Source organism: Sceloporus occidentalis, unplaced genomic scaffold (genome assembly GCF_023333645.1).
Source record: "Sceloporus occidentalis isolate IW3139 unplaced genomic scaffold, rSceOcc1.0.p SCAF_1, whole genome shotgun sequence".
NCBI lineage: Eukaryota > Metazoa > Chordata > Lepidosauria > Squamata > Phrynosomatidae > Sceloporus > Sceloporus occidentalis.
Genome location: NW_028316981.1, coordinates 15,244,252 through 15,263,941, shown reverse-complemented (window position 1 = coordinate 15,263,941; position 19,690 = coordinate 15,244,252). Strand labels below are relative to the sequence as shown.

The following is a 19,690-nucleotide window of genomic DNA, read 5'->3' as shown; positions in this document are numbered from 1 at the left end:
CAAACCATTATATCTTGCTGGCTCACAGTACAAAAGTCTCAGTTTAGTCATTTTAGATCTGAGGCGATTTCCGGCTCAGCTTGCTCTAGGACTGTCTTGAATCATTTCCCCCAGCCTTATGCACCCTTTTCCAAGATAGAGCAGAAGTAAGCAAAACATAAACAATGAAACACTCCCGTGCTGTTCCCTTAGTTTTACAGAGCTCTTGTGTGCCTTTAAAGCGATGTCCTTAAAAAAACTGACAGGTATCTACATTGGGGAGGCTAGGTCCCCTTTGCAATCTGATTTGAGACCCAAATGGGGCTTCTAGCCACTTTTTGGATTTTATTTTTCTGTAACCCTTGTGGCCATTGAGGGACTCTGTGGTGTAAAAGTGGCCCCTTGAGCTCCTGCAGAACCCACCCCAGATCTAGCCCTGGAGGGGCATCAGGAGGGGCTGTGGAGGGACACCAGCTGGCATCCTTAGTCTTTTAATTATCTATTAAAATGTGGTGTGTGTTTTTAGGTTTTAAAGTAACAAAAACAAAAATGAAATATATAATAAACTCAGCCATGTTAAATGCCAAAATGTGCTCTGTGTGTGTGTGTGTGTGTTGTGTGTGTGTTGGAATTGGGGGGGTTGGCCAGAGAGGGAATTACATTTCTGACATCTTTCCAGGAATAATGTCAAAATGTCCTCCATTTTGAGCACGACTAAGAAGCATGCATTTATATTAATGCTTTTTAAATATATATATATATTGGTTTTAATTGAACATGTCCTCCATTTCTAAATAAATATCCTACATTTGGGCCTAAATTTTGTCCTACATTTTTTTTACATTTGTCCCGGTTTGGAGGTAGACAGTTATGGCAACCCTAGACATCTAGGCGGGTTACAAACGGCCCTCAAGGGGCTGTTTTCCCGCCGCCGCCATTCGCTGCATAGGGAAGCCCCAGCGGCCAGACCACGAGGCTTCCCCACGCAGCAAAAAAGGAGCGCCGAAATGGCGCTCCTTTTCGAAACGCAGAAGTGGCACCGCGAGGGGCGGAGTGCGCCCTCGCGGCATCATTTCCGCTGCGACACGTCTGGACGCACAGCGTCCAAGACGTCAAAATGGCAGCACCCATGTGGATGGGCACCGCCATTTACAACGCGCTCCACGCGTACCGGAAGGAAGGGCTGTGAGGAAGGTAAGAACCTTCCTAACCCTAATACGGCCCTTCCTAACCCTAGTACGCGCGGAGCGCATACTTTATGGCTGTTTGTATGCTGTATGCTCTCTTCCAACTCCACGATTCTATGATTCTAAGTCTAGAAATTTATATTGAAAAATTGACCGAAAAAGCCTGAGTTGACTTATCCATGGGTCAATGTGTGGCGGTGTACAGACTGCCAAAAAGAGGCGCCTCCTCGGTGCTTCTATCTGCTACACAGCTGCACCACAGCATACAAATTGTGCTGCGCAGCTGCGCAGCAAAAAAGGACCTGCCAAAAGCGGCTTGTTTGTGGCGCCGCAAAGCACCAAAGATGGCGCGGTTACATCGCAGCTGCACAGCGCCATTTAGAGGTGGCACAGCTGTGACATAATAGTTGCATGTGCTGTACGTATGCCGCTGCACAACTGCGGCGCATGCATGACATGCTAGGGTTGAGGGCATGGGCACACGCCATCCCGAGGCAACCCTAGCACGTCCTGGACGTGCCGCAAAGGGCCCATCTGGACAGGGCCAGTGTACAGTATTTTAACTCATATCCAGCCTTTCAAATGAGCACAAACAGTTATGCCTGCTGGAATTTTGTAAGTTTTTTGGCATTATTTCCCTTTACTTCATCTTTTACATACTTCATTACATAAGTCGACTTATCCACAAGTCATATCAAAATCCATAATTTTTACCCCAGAACCTGCCTTTGACTTATATATGAGGCCGACTTATAGTTGAGTATATACGGTATACCAAATTTAAGCTCTCTATGAAGCATATTCTACACAACACACATATACATGTGTTCTCCATTTGTGAGTACTTTGATGCTGAGAAATTTTCCAGCTATCATTTAATCACTCCACATGCCAAAGCCTTTAAGTAGTTTTCCCCATATTGGTTCTTAGGTGGGAAGGACTTTATAGACTCCATTTGCTTATATGGCTTCTCCTCTGTGCGAACTGACATTAGCAAAGAGCTTGGTGTTTCATAGAAGCTCTTTTCAAACCGCATACATTTATGAGATTTCCCCCCTGTGTGTCTTTTGATGCTGCCTAAGGAGCTCTTTCCGACAATAGCTCTTTCCACATTCCATACAGTTATATGGCTTCTCCCCTGTGTGGGTTCTATTATGTCTAGTAAGTGTCCCACTATCGCGGAAGCTCTTGCCACACTCGGTGCATGTATATGGCTTCTCCCCTGTGTGAGTTCTTTCATGCTTAATAAGAGAGCCACCAGTACTGAACTGCCTCTCACATTTCATGCATTTATATGGTTTCTCCCCTGTGTGAGTTCTTTGATGCTGTGTAAGGTTCCCTTTCTGAATGAAGCTCTTTCCACACTCCATGCACTGGTATGGTTTCTCCCCTGTGTGAGTTCTTGAATGTACAGCAAGGTTTCTGCTGTCAATGTAGCTCTTTCCACAATCTGCACATTTATATGGCTTCTCCAGCATTTGAGTTCTTAGATATATCGGAAATTTCCCATTAGCATCAAAGCTCTTTTCAAACTCCATACATTTGTACAGCTTTGCAAGTGCGTGAATTCTTTGATGCTGAATAAGTTTTGTTTCCTCCCTGAAGCTCCTCCGACATTCTATGCATTTATATGGTTTTTCTCCCGTGTGAATTATCTGATGCCTAATTAGTCTTGCATTGGTACTGAAACTCTTTCCACACTCCATGCATTTATAAGGCCTTTCCCCTGTGTGAATTATTCGATGTATAGTAAGAGTTCCACTGTCACTGAAGTATTTTCCGCATTCCAAGCATCTATATGGCTTTTCCCCTGTGTGAATTCTTTGATGTCTAGTAAGTTTCCCATTAACACTGAAACCTTTTCCACACTCCATGCATTGGTATGGTTTCTCTCCTGTGTGAATTCTTCGATGCACAGTAAGTTTTCCATTGTCACTGAATCTCTTTCCACATTCCATGCACTGATATGGTTTTTCTCCTGTGTGAATTCTTTGATGTCTAGTAAGTGTCCCACTCTGTTTGAAGCTCTTTCCACACTCCATGCAATTAAACAGCTTCTCTGGTCCATGGATTCTTTTATGTATAGTAAATATTCTTCTATAACAGAAGCTGTTTTTATACTCCATGCACACATGTGGCTTATCAGCTATGTGGCTTCTGCAAAGTCTTTTTAATTTTGAATTCTTTGGAATTTTCTTCCCCAAGACTGACAATTTTTTCCTTTCCTTTCCTTTCAGATCTTCTTGAGTGATCAGTTCAGTGATTTGAGCCTCTTGAGAACTAAACGATTTCTTCTTTCCTTTCTGAGACTGGTTTTGCTTGTGATTTCTTGGTCCCCTTTGATTCCCAAATAACTCTCTTTTCTCGTCATACTTGCTCATTTCCAGTGATACTGCAGATGGCTTCTGAGAGTTCTTGTTACCCCATCCATGACCTGATTTGGAATATAAAAAGAAAAAGAAATGTGCAGTTAGGGGTTTGAGACATAAAATGAGTATCCCTCATCATGGATCAAGCCCAAAACCCTTATTTTAGTATTTCCAAGATTCTTTTATTCTTCTGTATGTCTCCTATTAAGCACTCTTTTGGAAAACTATAACTTCATTCTGCATGATTTCTGGTTTCATTCACTAAGTATTGAGATTTATTTTTTGTCTTATTCACATAGTTGAATAAGATGATGAGTGTGCCTGAGGTGGCCAAGATTGGTAGTGACTGATGAGCATTTCGTTTTTAGGATATTAGCATATTATTTTAGTATGTTAGCATTTTATCAGGTTATGTTTTATTTTTCATTTTAATTAAATATATCTGATATTCTGCCCTTTGGTGAAAAGGGTGATGATGATGATGATGATGATGATGATGATAACAGTGCGCCCTTGCTATCTGCCATTCCAGATCCCCCGTGGATAGTAAAAAATGTGGGACCTTAAGTCCCATTCTTTTCAGTGGGCGTGCGCTCCCATTTGCAATGCTTTGTGCACATGCATCCATTGAAAAAGTCAGGGTTTGCCATCTGCAGAAGATCAAGTTCATTCATTCATTTATTTATTTAAAAATGCTGTACATGTACTACAGGCATACCTCAAATGTACTATCAGCTTCTACAAGGTTATGTAAAAGGAAACGGGGAAAAACAGCTATATTGAAAGAAGTGGGGAAGAATAGAAAAACCAAATCGGAAGGAAGTTTGTTTTTATATCTAGTCCAGAAACTACAGGCTTCCCCTGCCTCTCAATGACTTGCTTACTGACAACTCACTCTTTCAGTGCTTGCAAATTACAGACAAATTCCATTAATTTGATAGAGGTTCTGGTCTTTCTTCAGTTCTTCCTTCCTACGAGGCTCACTTGGGACTGCACATGCATGCAGTCTCAAGGTTTGTCTACAGAAAGAGCGTAACCCTCCTCGAATTATTGGAACTCATCTGTGCAAGCATAGAAACAGCAGAATGTCATCAGTTCATCTTCCTGTGGAGGCTTGCTTGGGACTACTTGCAAAGTGAGCTGAAAAGGCACCAAGCCAACTATGGAGGCCCGATTCCAACCAAGTGAGTGCTGCTTGGTGTCTTTCCGCCCCCCCCCCCCTCTCTGTGACTGTGCACCATCTTTGCTTCTTCAATCAGTGTTCAGTTCATAGTATTTCTGAGATTGTGGCCAGTGCATCTTTTCCAGTATTACTGTACAGTATTGATACTTAAATACAGTATACAGCATAAAATAATATATATACAGTAATATAGTAGTAGTAGTAATGACATATAGTGGGAGCAAATATAGTAGTTTGAATATTGGACTGTGACTATCAGGGTTCAATTCTCATTGGGCCATGAAAATCTATTGGGTGACCTAGAGCTAGTCACACACTCTCAGCCCCAGAAAACCCCATAATAGGTTAGCTATAGGGTGGCCAAAAGTCAGAAATGGCTTGAAGGCACACAACATTAACAACAACAAAATATAATCTAATTATTATAATATACATAGCACAGTAATATATAGAGCAGAACAGGATATTAAATGTAAGCTCTTATTCATTTTACTTTACTCGTGTGTGTGTGTGTGTGTGTATCCCTATAGCATGTTATTTTACTTTTGCATGCATTCAAAGTGATATATAGTATGTTATTTATGTTTTTCAGCAGCCAAAACACATTTGCAAGCTAAAATAATAATAATCTGGGTTCTATTTTTCAACTAATTCCACTTTCTGACAGTCCTCCAGTCCGTAACCTATCAGATAAGTGGAGGCTTCTTGTATTCTATTATGGTTGGGTATTACACATAGTTTAGTAATGTACATATTTATCCACGTTATGCCCTTCCTCTGAATTAACAGATTATCTTGTATACTGTATTTCTTTCAGATTTCAGCAAAGGTTAGGCTACAGGTATTTGGGATTCTGAAAATGGAGAAAATTGATTTTCAGTGCAAAAAAGCCAGAGGTAACTATTTTATTCAAAACATGCAAAAGAAGAGTTCAGAAGCAATAGTGATCTGAAGAGCTAGAGGCAAGTGTCCTAGAAGCAGGCTTTGCAGAGACTAATGAGAAGGACAGGTATATGCTGCCTAGAAGCAGGCTTTGCAGAGACTAATGAGAGGGACAGGCATATGCTGCTTTTGAACAAGTGCTCTCCTAAATTAGCATCTTAGAAGCACAGAAGCAAACAGCTTCATTTATATACCGCTTCATACTGAACTAGCAGTGTCTAAGTGGTTTACAATGGTAAGCTAATTGCCCCCAACAAACTGAGTACTCATTTTAGCGACCTCAGAAGGATGCAAGCCTAAGTCGAGCTTGAGCCCTGGCTAGGATTGAACTCGCAACTTTATAGTTTTGAGTGAGTGGCTGCAGTAGTCATTTAACCATTGTGCCACCGGGGCTCATCTGCCAAGCTTACAGGAGACCCCACAGTGTTGGAAGCAGTGTAAATTCTGTTGCTAGGTTTGATATACAGCATGGTTGATTCATCTCATGGATCAACAACAATTGGGATGTAAGGGGGAGGAATCACAGAATGATGCCACCACACATCTAAGCAGGTACCTGTCAATTTCTTCTGCTGTGCAGCAGGTGGGACAAATGGATCATCTCCTTCTTCCAGGTAGAAGATGAGGTCCGGTTTGGAAATTCCTTTCAATAAGAGACATAGGCTTTTGATTACAAAAATATTCCAACATTCCAAGTCTAGCTTTTTGGAGGCAACTGGCTAACACAGGGGTAGGCAACCTGCGGCCCGCGGGCCGGATGCGGCCCGGCAAGGCCTTGGGACCGGCCCCAGCCCAGTCCTGCTGCCGATTGCTGCCGGAGCCTTTGGCCTCTCGCGTGAGGGTGTGGGGCCTTTGGCCTATCAGGAGGAGGCGGGCAAGGGGGGCAAGCGGCGGGCAAGGGGGCAATTGTCTATAGAAGCCTCAGAAACATGCATTTATATTAACTTTTTTTTAAAAATCAGCAAATTTTTTCGCGTGTCCTCCATTTTTTAAAAAAGTGTCCTCCGTTTGAAAAGTTTGTCCTACATTTGTCTCAGTTTGTTTATTTATTTATTTATTTAAAAAATTTATTTAATTATTTATTTTTTGGCTACGGCCCCCCAGTTGTCTGAGGGACAGCAACCCAGCCCCCGGCTCCAAAAGGTTGCCTACCCCTGGGCTAACATATTGTAAACCACTTACTGAGTGGTCAGCACTATAAAGCGGTATAGAAATGTAAGTGCTATAGCTACTAATCCATCTATTTGTTTATCATTCATATTTATTATTTACCTATTGGCTTTAGTCCTTCAGATGAGATATGCTGGAAGTGTCAAACTGCTAACATGACCCTTTGGGGAAGTGTAACTTGCCCATCCACCCCAAACTAGTTTAACACCTCTACTCAGGGCAGACAAAGCATCCACTTCTCATGCTTCTGTCTTTTTCTGGATAACTTTTCAATTTTTCTCATCCAGACCATTACCACAGCCAAACATGTATCCAACATTTTCATTTCCAGTTGTGTAGCCTACTGGAAGGGAGGAAGACTTAAAGCTAAACCAGAAGAAGAATCTTTTTTCTATTCCAGTGACTGAGTGCCAGATTAAAGTGGTGAAGGGAAAGCAAACAGGGCTCCTGTACATTTTATAGTAGTACAACATAGGAATTTCAGCACACGAATGACAAGTTGAAATTTCCACATCTGCTCAACTGTGAGAGGTACAGGACCCCACTGGCTTTTCAGTTGTACACCCCACAAAGACTACACTAGTGGTTAAATGACTCCTCTACAAAGAAGAACTCTATGACAGAGTTCCTTCATCACGGTTGCATAATGTACTTTTAAAAATTCTTTATCCCAGTCCAGAGATCCAGCAAAATCAAATTTACATGAAAAATAAATTACGAACACAAGGAACAATTAGTCAATCCATACATGACGCAGAGCTTATTTCAGACATTTACGCTTAGTACAGAAGTTAGGGCAGCCCCTTTCTCCCATGACTCTGGCTCCTGGGGTGTCCAGGGGCATGAAGCCCCAAGGACACCCCTTTTCTGCACCATAGAGAAGCAGCATTTTGCTGCTTCTCCATGGTCTGGAAAAACTCTGGATTGGGGGCGCAGGGCTGCCGGTGAGGGGCAGTCTGTACCACGCTTAAGAAAAGGAATCCAACCTTTTATAGAATCATAGAGTTGGAAGAGACCACAAGGGCCATCCAGTCCAACCCCCTGCCATGCATGAATTCACAATCAAAGCATCCCCGACAGATGGCCATCCAGCCTCTGTTTAAAGACCTCCAAGGAAGGAGACTCCACCACTCTCCAAGGAAGTGTGTTCCACTGTCGAACAGCCCTTACTTTCAAGAGGTTCCTCCTAATGGTGAGGTGGAATCTCTTTTCCTGTAGCTTGCACCCATTATTCCAGGTCCTGTTCTCTGAAGCAGCAGGAAACAAGCTTGTTCCCTCCTCAATGTGACACCCCTGCAAATATTTAAACAGGGCTATCATATCACCTCTTAACCTTCTCTTTTCCAGGCTAAACACCCCCAGCTCTTTAAGTTGTTCCTCATAGGACATGGTTTCCAGACCCTTCACCATTTTAGTCCCCCTCCTTTGGACAAGCTCCAGTTTCTCAACATCCTTTTTGAATTGTGGTGCCCAGAACTGGTCAATATTCCACGTGGGGCCTGACCAAAGCACAATAGAGTGGCACTATTATTTCCCTCGAACAAACACTATACTTCTATTGATGCAGCCCTAAATCGCATTGTCTTTTTAGCTGCCGCATCGTACTGTTGACTCATGTTCAACTTGTGGTCTACTTGGACTCCTAGACATGTAGTCTCCTTAAGCCAGGTGTTCCCTATCCTATATCTGTGCATTTTATTTTCTCTACCTCAGTGCAACATCTTACATTTCTTCCCTGATGAAGTCCATTTTGTTAATCTTGGCCCAGCTTTCTAATCTATTCAGGTCATTTGAGTTTTGATCCTGTCCTCTGGGATATTACCTGTGCCTCCTAATTTGGTGTCACTTAATTGGAAAACACCTCAAAGCAATATTAAAGCCAAAGGGGGGGGGGGAATGTGTTACCCAAAGAGGCTACAATCCGGTAGTTCTCCAGCATGACCTCCTTGTAGAGCACCCTTTGGCTTGGATCCAGGAGATCCCACTCTTCCTTGGAGAAATACACAGCCACCTCCTCAAAGTACACCAGCCACTGGAAGGAGGGAGAGACAATTTTTCTATTCATATAACCTCAATCCAACACCTCCTTAGCATAACGTAAAAATACAAGGCAGACCTTGGCTACACTGAACCATATAAACCACCCCATCTTACTGTAGAGCTCTGAGGCTGCTTTGCATGGCCATAGGCAGGCAGGATTAGAGGAGCATTTGGCTATGTCCTCATAGCTATATGCACACTTATAGCAGCACTGAGACTCAGAATCACAGAATCATAAGGGTTGGAAGAGACCGAAAGGGCCATCCACTCCAAACTCCCTCTGCCATGCAGGAAGACACCATTAAAGTACTACAGACAGATGACCATCCAGCCTCTGTTTAAAAACCTCCAAAGAAGGAGACCACCATTCTCCGAGGCAGCACATTCCAGTCAAACAAATCCTACCATCAAGAGATTCTTCCTAATGTTTAGATGGAATCTCTTTTCCTGTAGTTTGAACCCATTGTTCCATGTTCTAATCTCTGGAGCAGAACAAGCTTGCTCCTTCTACAATATGACACCCTTTCAAATATTTTAAACACGGCTGTCATGGCACCTCTTAACCTTCCTTTCTCCAGGTTAACTTACTCATCTCTCTAAAACGCTCCTCAAAGGGCACCCCTAGAACACCTCGGGGAATCCCAGTGCTGATATCATTTTGTGTCTGGGTATGGAGAGGTAGCCAATGCTTCTCCAATCCTGTTTGCCGAGAAGCCTGGAATAGCCATGTGAGGCAGTTTTAGTGCTTTGCAATTATTGGGTGACAAGGGAATGGGCTTTGCGCACTACAGAAGAAGAGAGGGAAAACCAATCCTCACAATCGCCAAGAAAAGACATCCACAAGCATGCAGGACACTTACATGCACTTATGTCCATAAGAGATTTCCCATACCTATTCCTTTTACTTTCAAAGGAGAAATAAAAACTGTGTTGCTTTCGGAAAGAACTGAAAAACATGCTTTCAGATGCTCTATTTCACTTGACCTCGGTGAAGTTATTTACCTCTGATTATGTTCTTTGAGTGGTAACATGACTGCATCTACACTGCAGAAATAATGCACTTTGACAACACATTAACTGCCATGGCTCAATGCTATGGAATCCTGGGATTTGTAGTTTGCTGTGGCACCAGAATTCTCTGACAGAGAAGGATAAATATCTCATAAAACTACAAATCCCAGGATTCCATAGCACTTGGCCATGTCAGTTAAAGCAGTGTCAGATTGCATTATTTCAGCACTGCAGCTGCAGCCTGTATAAATAAACACTTATGGGTCTTGTGCCTAAGCAACATCACGACCAAAACAGTTTAGAGTAGAGTACAGTGTTGGCAGGAGTCCTGCCCACACCTTCCAGAGGGCACATCTAGGCATGTCCTAGCAACAACAAAGAACACTGTTATTTTCTGTGGGCTTTTCAGGCTGTGTGTCTGCGTGCTGGAGGAATTTATTCGTGACGTTTTGCCTGTAACTGTGACCACACAGCCCGAAAAACCCACAGAAAACTATCAACTGTTGTCTTTGGATATAGTGGTTGGTTCCACCGAGGCTTGCTGGGCTGTTAGGAACAAACAAAGGTGGAACCCAAGCACTGACATAGATGCTGGCAGAGTATACCATAGAGGTGGTTTCTGCGATGTTACAATAAGCGATAAAATCTCTCCATGGCATTTTATCCCTATTGCTGTTCACACTTGGGGAATGGCAATAGGGATAAAATGCCACAGAAAGATTCGATTGTGGCAGGAGGGGTGGGAGAAAGAAGAGGAACGGAGAGGAAGTGAGGAGGAGGAAGAGAAGGGAGGATGCAATTGGGGGAGGAAGGTGAGGAAGAGGAGGGAGGAAGGAGAAAGAGGCACCAGATTGTTTTGAAAATGGAGGTGTCTGCATTTTCAAAACAATCCCATGTGATCTGGATCACTCCAGAAGTGAGTTTTCACTACCAAAGATCCAGATCGTTGTAGCACCACGGAAAAGACATGGTAGGTGTCCTGGTGCAAAATGCACCAGGTCAAGTGGGTTTTTGGTGCCCCTCCCCCCCCCCCAAAAAAAAAAAAAAAAACCTTGCACTGAGTGCAGTCGGGAGGAGTGTGAATGCCATGGAAATAACCCGGTTTCCACACCAGGTTATTTCCTAGTGTGAATGACCCGAGTCTACAAAAGCTTATGCTACAACCTCTCTCGCACAGTTAGTCTCAAAGGTGGTACAAGATCCTTTTGCATACTGTGCCCGTTTTAGTTTTATATAGATGTAAGATCCATATGTGTGAGTCACAGGGACCACAGAATCATAGACTTGGAAGAGACACCGAGGGCCATCCAATTCAAACCCCTGCTATGCAGGCATGAAGAACAACGGAGTACCTCAGATGGCTGCATGGTAGCTCTGTTTGATCTACCACCATGAAGTGACCCATGGTCAGTATGCTCTGGCGTTGCACTACCTGTAGGGAAGACAAAAGAGGCATAAAGGAGGCCACCTGAGAGATTCCTTTTTGAGGTTTTGAGGTTATTTTAAGCAGCATCAGCATTAGGAAAACTGGAGAAACACAGAGTTTCAGTGACAGGTTGCAACAGCATGTCTGCAGTAAAGAATACAATAAAGCTTGAGCAGGGAAAAAATGGGTGTCTGCTCTAGCCAGTTCTGCTGTTGCTCTGTGTGTCTGCCTGTAAAAGGCAAGGTAAATAACAGATGCCTCCAGAATCCCTTACTGAACATGCATGAATAGCAAAAAAGAGAGGAAACAGGAAAGCAGATACACTTTCCTCACTGGCTATTTCCAATATGTTAAGAAAGCATAAATCTATACATTTAGCAACCAAAATAAAAATCACAAGAAAATGAGAAGCTGGGGAAAGAAAAAGTCATTGTAGGATACGTTTTGGAAGAAGCTTTCAAAATGTTTTTATTTACTTATGCAAGGCTTACCTGACATGGATGTAATTTAACTGTAAGTTTTTAATTGTACTGGTCTTTAAGACTGTAAGCCGCTTTGAGTCCCAATTTTGGATAAAAAGTGGAAGACAAATAAATATAACATAATCATAATGAAAGTATCATGTTACATGTGCATATTGTAAGTTTTGATTTTAAAATTTGCTAAAACCACGTTTAACTCTGTGTGTGTGTGGGGGGGGGGGGGGTGCAAGAATCTATCCCTATTATTTTCATGTTGTTTTTGTTTCTCAAACCAAATTTTCAGTTAAAGAAATAATGTCCAAGATGACATCTACTTTATTAACTGAGGTATACCTGCATTCATTGAGAAGTTAGCCCTAGAAAATGCAAAAGAATGGTATAAATGGACCACGTCAATAAATGGTATGTCACTTTTCTGTGCTACTTTCCTTTTTATTTGTTTCAGGTGCTCAACCTAAATTGAGCAACGTTTAGTACCTAAATACTTTATGCTTTACTCTCAAGCTATGAATTCTTCTGGGAGACAATTACATCTGAGAATTGCAGCTGATTAATCTCACTGATTAAAAGGAAAGTTTTTTTAAAAAATCTGTAAAGATTTTAAAAATCCCAGATGCCAGATGATAAATGTTCACATGACAAACATAAGCAGTTACCTGTCAATCTCTTCTGTTCCTCTGAGTCCTGGACCAACAGGATTCCTCTTTTTTCCAGCAAGGTGATAAGGAGTGGTTTGGGAACTTCTTTCACAGAACAAAACAAGTTAGTAAATGGAAAATATTAAGGCATCCCAGGTCCAACCAATATTCTTTAATATTTATTTCTCTATCTGTTATTTATCTGTATTAGTTCTCTATGATCATAAAACCATTTGACCAACACAAATTGAAGCACAGATAAATGTACAAGAAAATATTTCAGGCTACATGCAGAATCAATGACACCACTTTCACTGCCATGGCTCAACGCTATGGAATTTTGGAATTTGTCGTTTTGTGAGATATTTAGCATTCTTTGTTAGAGAGCTCTGCTGCCACAACAAGCCACAAATCCCAGAATTCCATAGGGGGAGCCATAACAGTTAAAGCAGCATCAAACTGCGTTAATTCTGCAATGTGGCAGCAGCCTCACTGACAAAAATTAACTACTAAACAAAATATATAAATGCATGAAATGACTACAATAATCCAATCCAATCCAAATACAACAATCCTATTAACCATAATCCTATAACAATTACACTCTTGTTAGAGATGAGTTATAAAAAAAAAGAAAGAAAGAAAGAAAGAGGTTAGATATAAAATATTTAAAATGTTAGAAAATGTTCAAAGGCCTTAGTGAAGAAAACACCCAGGCCTTCTTCGACAGTGGAACACACTCCTTCCTTGGAGAGTGGTAGAGTCTCCCTCCTTCGAGGTCTTTAAACAGAGGCTGGATGGCCATCTGTCGGGGATGCTTTGATGGAGAGTTCCTGCATGGCAGGGTGTGGGACTAGACGGCTGTTGTGGTCTCTTCCAGCTCTATGGTTCTATGATTCTAAAATTGACGATCTCCCTCATTATTTGTTAAACTGCCATTCAATGCAAGGTTTTCAGAAGGAAAAAAAATCTTCCTAGACTATTAAAAAGTTAAACTAATTTTTGATACTAGTGCCATTAGACAGTCGTCCTATTGAATTACGATCCAAAGATAATTAAGTGAGCTATTACTTTACTATTGGCTCTACTCAAGACATGCATCCTCTTTTGATAAGGTGGCTATAAAAACATCTAATTGTCAATATTCTTTATTTTATTATTTTTTCCATCTCATTACTACCTTAGAGGCCTTTAAGAAGGCACTCAAAACGGATCTCTTCCGGTGCGCTTATCCACTGAATTCCATATAAAAAGGTTATGACGACTGCTCTTTCTTGACTCTGATTGTTGGCTAATGGACGAACTGTAATTTTTAGAGAACTAATAGGAATTCTTAGTAAATTCAGTGTTAGTATTTTAATGTTGTATTGATTGTAAATTGTACTAAGTGCCTTTTAAGGTTGTAATCCCGCCTTGATCGGTGGGAGAGGCAGAGGGTATAAATAAACTATATTATTATTGTTGTTATTATTATTACACTATTTTGGACCAAGCCATTAGTCACCCACTTACATATCTGCACAGATGTACAAACATAAGGGATTATGTAACATTATATTTAGCATTATGCTGGCAAGTCTCTGGTTTCATATTATTTTTATTCATTAAAATCTGGTTGTGTGTTATTTTTATTAATTAAATAGAACCAATCAAAAGAAGTTGCCAGTATAGTCATAAATAAAACATTCCCTAAGTCATTGTTGTATTGCAATTACTTTTTTTCCCTTTTTCTATCACTGTGCAGATGTGCACTTGTAAACAATCCCCTCTGCATTTTTTAAAAACTAAACCAAACAGGATATTTAAAATGTTTAAATATGTTCAAAGGCTTTGCATACCCTGGAGGTGCCAGACAAGCTTCTGTCGGGACTCGGGAGGCCATGGTACAGACAAAAGAGCTAACATTAAATATACCTCTCATTAACAGCCTCCTCAACTTTAGAAGGAGGGGGAACTGGCAAAAGGCATTCAGACCATTTCCAACTTTTATTTGTTAAACTGCTGACAAAAGCTATAAAGAATAATATTTCTCTTTTCCATTTGATTCCACATGAATACAAACAGACATTTGTTCTCACATAGATTTTATTTTAAAAACATGGGTAGATTCAGAATGCAAGATGCATTCCTCTAGCTTCTGAGCTGACTTAAAGCAAGTCTGTGGTGTTTATGGCCTTTTTAGGGGGTATAATATTGTTACATTTATGAGATAAATTAAGGTAAAGTGAGCTGGAGTGGTATAGTATAGTGGTTTCAGTTTTAGACTAACCTTGGACAGCTAGGTTCAAATCCCTGCTCAGACATGGAAACAAAGCCAAGTGCCCTCTGAACACCTCTGCCATGAAAATCCCATGATATGTTCCCCTTAGTTTGCCTGACAATTTGGAAATGGCTTGAAGGCACACAACGACAACAGAAAACCCCAAACATGGTTATGTGACACCATGCACCTCAGCACACAGTGGGCATCATAAAGCTGCAGCACCGGCAGCTATGGCTCCCTTTCCGTGGCGCAAAAAAGAGATGCTATTTTCAGCTCCCTTTTGTGTTGCAGAAAGGCCAGATCGGGTCCACAGTGTGTGGTTGATCTGGGCGGAGGCTGCTGCAGGCCACCACTTCAGGGGCGGTCTGTACAGCCCCTTAGTCAATATGAGAGTTTATTAGGTTATGAGTGGGAGAGAGAGAAAAATGGGCATTGGTATTTGAAATGTAAGAAATGTAAAGTTAGTGTCAATCATAATTTAGATAGCAATAACATGTACATTTCTATACTTCTTATCAGTGCACTTAAGCACTCCCTAAGCAGCTTACAATGTGTAAGCCAATTGCCCCAACAAGCCGGATACTCATTTTACCAAACTACGAAAGGATGGAGGACAGAGTGGACCCTGGAGCCCTGCCTGGGATTGAACTCACAACCTTGTGGCTGCAATACTGGCATTTAATTGCTGCGCCACCAGGGCTCCCTTATCCTTAGATGGATTAAATAAGTAATCTTTGATGCTATGTTTTAATGATCTACTTAATAAATTATTTTGGTATTATAAACTTGTGTCTCTGAGAGTGCTGCATACTTGAAAAGCTTGGTTCAGACACATGGTGTCTGTGTTAGCAGCAATTATTTAGGGTTTGTGGTGTCCAATGGGAAGATCAGGTGAATAAAGTCTCACACAGGAACCATGAGGGCATTTAAAAGGTCCCCACATTTCATGCCATACAGGTGGGACAGGAGTAAGTCCTTACATTTGGTGGCAATGGTGGGACAGATGGATGAGCCTCATATTTGATGGCAGAGATAGGGATAAGTAGAAGCCGTCATTGTACCCTAAAAACTCCTCTGCCATAAACCTGACTTGCTAGGCCAGGAGTGGACTACTCCATGGATCACCCACTATTGGGTGTTAGAGATCTCACTGGGCCAAAAAATGTCACCTTTGTATTGATTTTAAAAAAAACTTGTAGGGACCACAAGTCTTGTTTTTCAGATACACAGTCTTTAGTGGAGGCTTACCCAGAGAGGCAAAATTCCCATAGTTTTCCGTCATGACTTCCTTGTAGAGAGCCCTTTGGTCTAGATTCAGGAGATCCCACTCTTCCTTGGAGAAATACACAGCCACCTCCTCAAAGGACAGCAGCTGCTGAAAGAAAGAAAAGAATCTCTATCCAGGTTTCTGTTTTGGTTTTTTTCTCATTGCCTGGTATTGTTTGTAGGATTTATGAGTTCATATGACAAAATACAATAGCATACACAGCCAGCGTGGTGTAATGTGTTGGACTATGAAGCTAGAGACCAGGGTTCGATTTCCCACTCAGCCATAGAAACCCACAGGGTGACCTTGGCCAAGTCACACACTCTCAGCCCCAGAAAATTATAGGTTTGCCTTAGGGTCACTCTGAGTGGGAAACGACTTAAAAGCACACAACAACAAACAATAGACAGCTTACATATCTGCTTTCAAAACCAAAGGGAAGGAGAGAGATATTCAGTGGCTGATTATTAAAGCATAGAAATCGGAAGGTAGCACAAATTGGAAGCTAGCACAAAATCTAGTCCAACCTGCTGCCATGTAGGAATATACAACTAAAGCACTCCTGAAAGATGCCCATCCAACCCCTGTTTAAATACTTTTATTTAAACAGAGTCCACTACCTTTGAGGCAGTTTACTCCATTGTTGAACATCTCTTACAGTAAAGGCATTCCTCCTAATGTTTAGGAAGAATTTTTTTCCTTGCAATTTGAACCCAATGGTTTATGTTCTAGGCTCTAGACTAGTAGAAAACAATCTCTCTCTCTATCTACCTGGTATGTCTTCAGACATTCAAAGATGGCTCTCAGTAATTTCTTCTCCAAGCTAAACATACCCAGTTCCCTACATCATTCCACCTAGAGCTTGGCTTCCAAACTTTTCCACATTAGCCCAGCTGCTTAAACTGGTCATCAAATGTCAGTTTTGAGATTACCTGTGATTTCTTATTTTGAAAAGGGGGCATAATGTGTGTGTGTAATTTTTTAATATAACTTTTGTCTATTTTAATACTGTGTCTTTTACTTTAGGGGGGGGAAGTGCCAAAGAGTAACTGTATTTCATATTCCTATCCTTCACCATGCTGTCATTTTAATTTATTTCTGATGATTATCTTTTTACCATTATGGTCACCAGTTGCTTAAACTAGTCATCAAATGTCAAGATTATTCCAAGTGGTTTACCCATGATTCCTTATTTTTACCAGAAGGCATTGTGTGTGTATGTGTGTGTGTTTACACAGATATATGTGTATACACACACACACACACATTTTAATATAACTTTTGTCTATTTTAATATTGTATCTCTCCCTTTAGGGAATGAAAAAGGAGTCAATGAATAATCATTTTTCCTGTTCTGACCCTTCACCAAACTGTTCTTTTCATTGATTTCTGATGATGGCTCACTTACCTGATGTGTCTTCATGGTTATGCTTTCTATTGGACTATGCAGAAGGGACAGTCCCAAATGTGTGTCTGAAGCTATTGCACTGCCTGTGAGGGACACAAAGGAGGTATAGTAAGGCCATTATTGCCCCATATATCAGATACGACCTGCAAAGGTGCTAGCTTAGTTCACAGGCTCCATGTCCTTTTAGGCAAAAGGTTTTATTTCCAGTCAGTGGCAGAGCAAAGGCCAGCCTTTCCCCATTCCTCAGCAATGAACAGTAGGGACAGTCCTCTTCTAAACAGATGGAACAGTAGGTAAATGGTATCTGGATGTTTGTAAGTACAATAACATCCAAAATCCACAAAACAGTGATACATTTATTGGACCAACCAAAATGCACAAAATACATGTTGGAAGCTTTCGAAGCTGCACCAGTTTCTTCATCAGCCAAAGGAGTTTAAAAAGATACAGGAGGAAAATAATTATGATAATGTTAGCCACACACTTGTATTTTGTCAAGATGCTGTTGGTGTTGTCCTCCTCCTTCTGGCCATGTGGATAGTGGGAGACAAAACATCTCAAAGTCCAGGAAATAAAATTTAAACACCATTAACAAAACAAAATCATACTTTCTTTGAGACCCAGACTGTCTCCATCCTTTGGGAGGCTAGAAGCCCCTTTGCTAAGCAGCGAACACTGAATCATGATGGGAGCATTCTATTTTTCTCCCGTTTCATATTCCAATGTGATATAATGTCCTGCGTCATTTCTACGGTGTTGGTTTTGAAAATCTGGCAACACTGTACAAATGCATCTGTGAAAGTAGTCTAGGAAAACTGCTGCTGCCAACCTCTTTCTTTCAGTGAGTCTCAAAGGCACTGCAAGATCTCTCTACATACTAATACTACAGACGAACAGGGCTATATCTTTGAATAATAATAATAGTAATATGCATCTGAGGAAGTAGACTGAAGTCTATGAAAGTTCATGCTGCCAACTTCTTTCTTTCAGTGAGTTTCAAAGGTGCTGCAAGAGCTCTCTATATACTGATTCTACACACTAATAGGGCTATCTTTGAATAATAGTAATATGCATCTGAGGAAGTAGACATAAGTCTAGGAAAGCTCCTGCTGCCAACCTCTTTCTTTCAGTGAGTGCTGCAAGAAGATCTCTTTCTATCCTAGCTTAGGTGCCTTGGAGATATTGTGCTGATGATGGAAAGAAGGGGCACCACAGAGGATCCTAGAATAGAAAAAGGGCAGCTGGTCCCTACTTTGCACCTGGATTACCCAGATCCACCCCATGCTGGGGCTTATTTTCAAAAGAAAGGCTGAGGAAGGATCCCTCCAAAATCCTTCCATTGCAACCATCCCAGAAAAGCAAACATTATTGCTGCCTTTCACCTCCATCTTCCTTTACTGTGGCACTCTTACCTGCTGTCCTTTCTAAGAACCAGGCTCTCCTGCAAATGCAAAATGCAAAAGTGCATTTTCCCTCTTCCTTCCAAATCAAAGGAAAGGGAAGTGCTCAGGTTATTCTCTCCCCCCCCCCCACCATCCAAACCTCCTGCCTTTCTAGGAACTGCAGCTCTGCTCATTTAACCCTGCCAGGGCTGGGTGCCTAAAGATGCCCTCCTCCTCCTCCTCCATCATCTGGTTTTGCAGGGGGGAAAAACCTCCTAGTGCAGCTTCATCAAGTTTTGGATTAGGGTTGGGAAAACGTGTGTGTGTTTGTTTTGTACCTTCAGGTCATTTCTGACTTATGGCCACTCCATCACAGGAGTTTTCTTGGCAGGTTTCTTTCAGAAGGGGGTTAGCCATTCCCATCCTCTGAGGCTGAGAGAGTGTGACTTGCCCCAGGTCACCCCAAGAGGTTTCCATGGCCAAGTGGAGCAACTAAAATGTGTCTGGGGGGTTGCATTGGAGGGGGATAAATATTTTTTAAAACACTCCCCCCAAATCTAGTTGCTTTTTTAAAAAAATCAAAGCCATTTTTAAGGGTGACCAGAGGCCCTCCTTTTTCCAGGGCATGTCCTGCATTTCAACCTAAGGAGGAATCCCCAAATATCCTCCTTTTTGAACCTAAGAAACAGGGATTTATACTGCTATAATTGTGTTTTTAGCTTTTATTTGGTCATGGCCTACATTTTTCTTGAAGGCACACTACAACAACAGAAAGAGGGTTTTTTTTTCTTTTTAACAACCTGGTCTGGGGCCACACAGGGTGACCAGAGATCCTCTTTTTTTCCAGGGCATGTCCTCCAGTTCAACCTTCTGTACAGGAGGAATTCCAAAATGTCCTCCATTCTGAGCAGGACTAAGAAGCATGGATTTAAATTTCTATGAG

The 19,690-nt window shown here is 41.6% G+C and overlaps 1 protein-coding gene across 4 annotated transcripts; it reads right to left on the bottom strand.

Annotated features, from left to right (window-relative positions):
* Positions 1-1,660: 1,660 nt before the first annotated feature.
* On the bottom strand, positions 1,661-18,862 carry LOC149320906 (uncharacterized). 4 transcript variants are annotated; one of them, XM_089504630.1, is made up of 8 exons: positions 18,778-18,862; positions 17,366-17,448; positions 15,939-16,065; positions 12,446-12,532; positions 11,234-11,313; positions 8,736-8,862; positions 6,217-6,303; positions 1,661-3,600 (listed from the first exon to the last, which is right to left on the bottom strand). In XM_089504630.1, exons 2-8 carry the CDS (start codon positions 17,378-17,380, stop codon positions 2,207-2,209), a joined length of 1,917 nt encoding a protein of 638 aa, XP_089360756.1. In that variant the 5' UTR covers positions 17,381-17,448; positions 18,778-18,862; the 3' UTR covers positions 1,661-2,206. The 4 variants fall into 4 exon arrangements, with proteins under 4 accessions (XP_089360756.1, XP_089360770.1, XP_089360777.1 ...); XM_089504644.1 differs by having other exon boundaries at positions 12,446-12,529; XM_089504651.1 differs by having other exon boundaries at positions 15,939-16,062.
* Positions 18,863-19,690: the final 828 nt, after the last annotated feature.

Coding starts and splice junctions, on each gene's coding strand:
- LOC149320906 (XM_089504630.1), bottom strand. Junction 11,314..12,445: donor GGAACAGAAGAGATTGACAG/GTAACTGCTTAT, acceptor TCTTCCCTACAG/GTAGTGCAACGCCAGAGCAT. Junction 3,601..6,216: donor ACAGCAGAAGAAATTGACAG/GTACCTGCTTAG, acceptor ATTCCAAATCAG/GTCATGGATGGGGTAACAAG.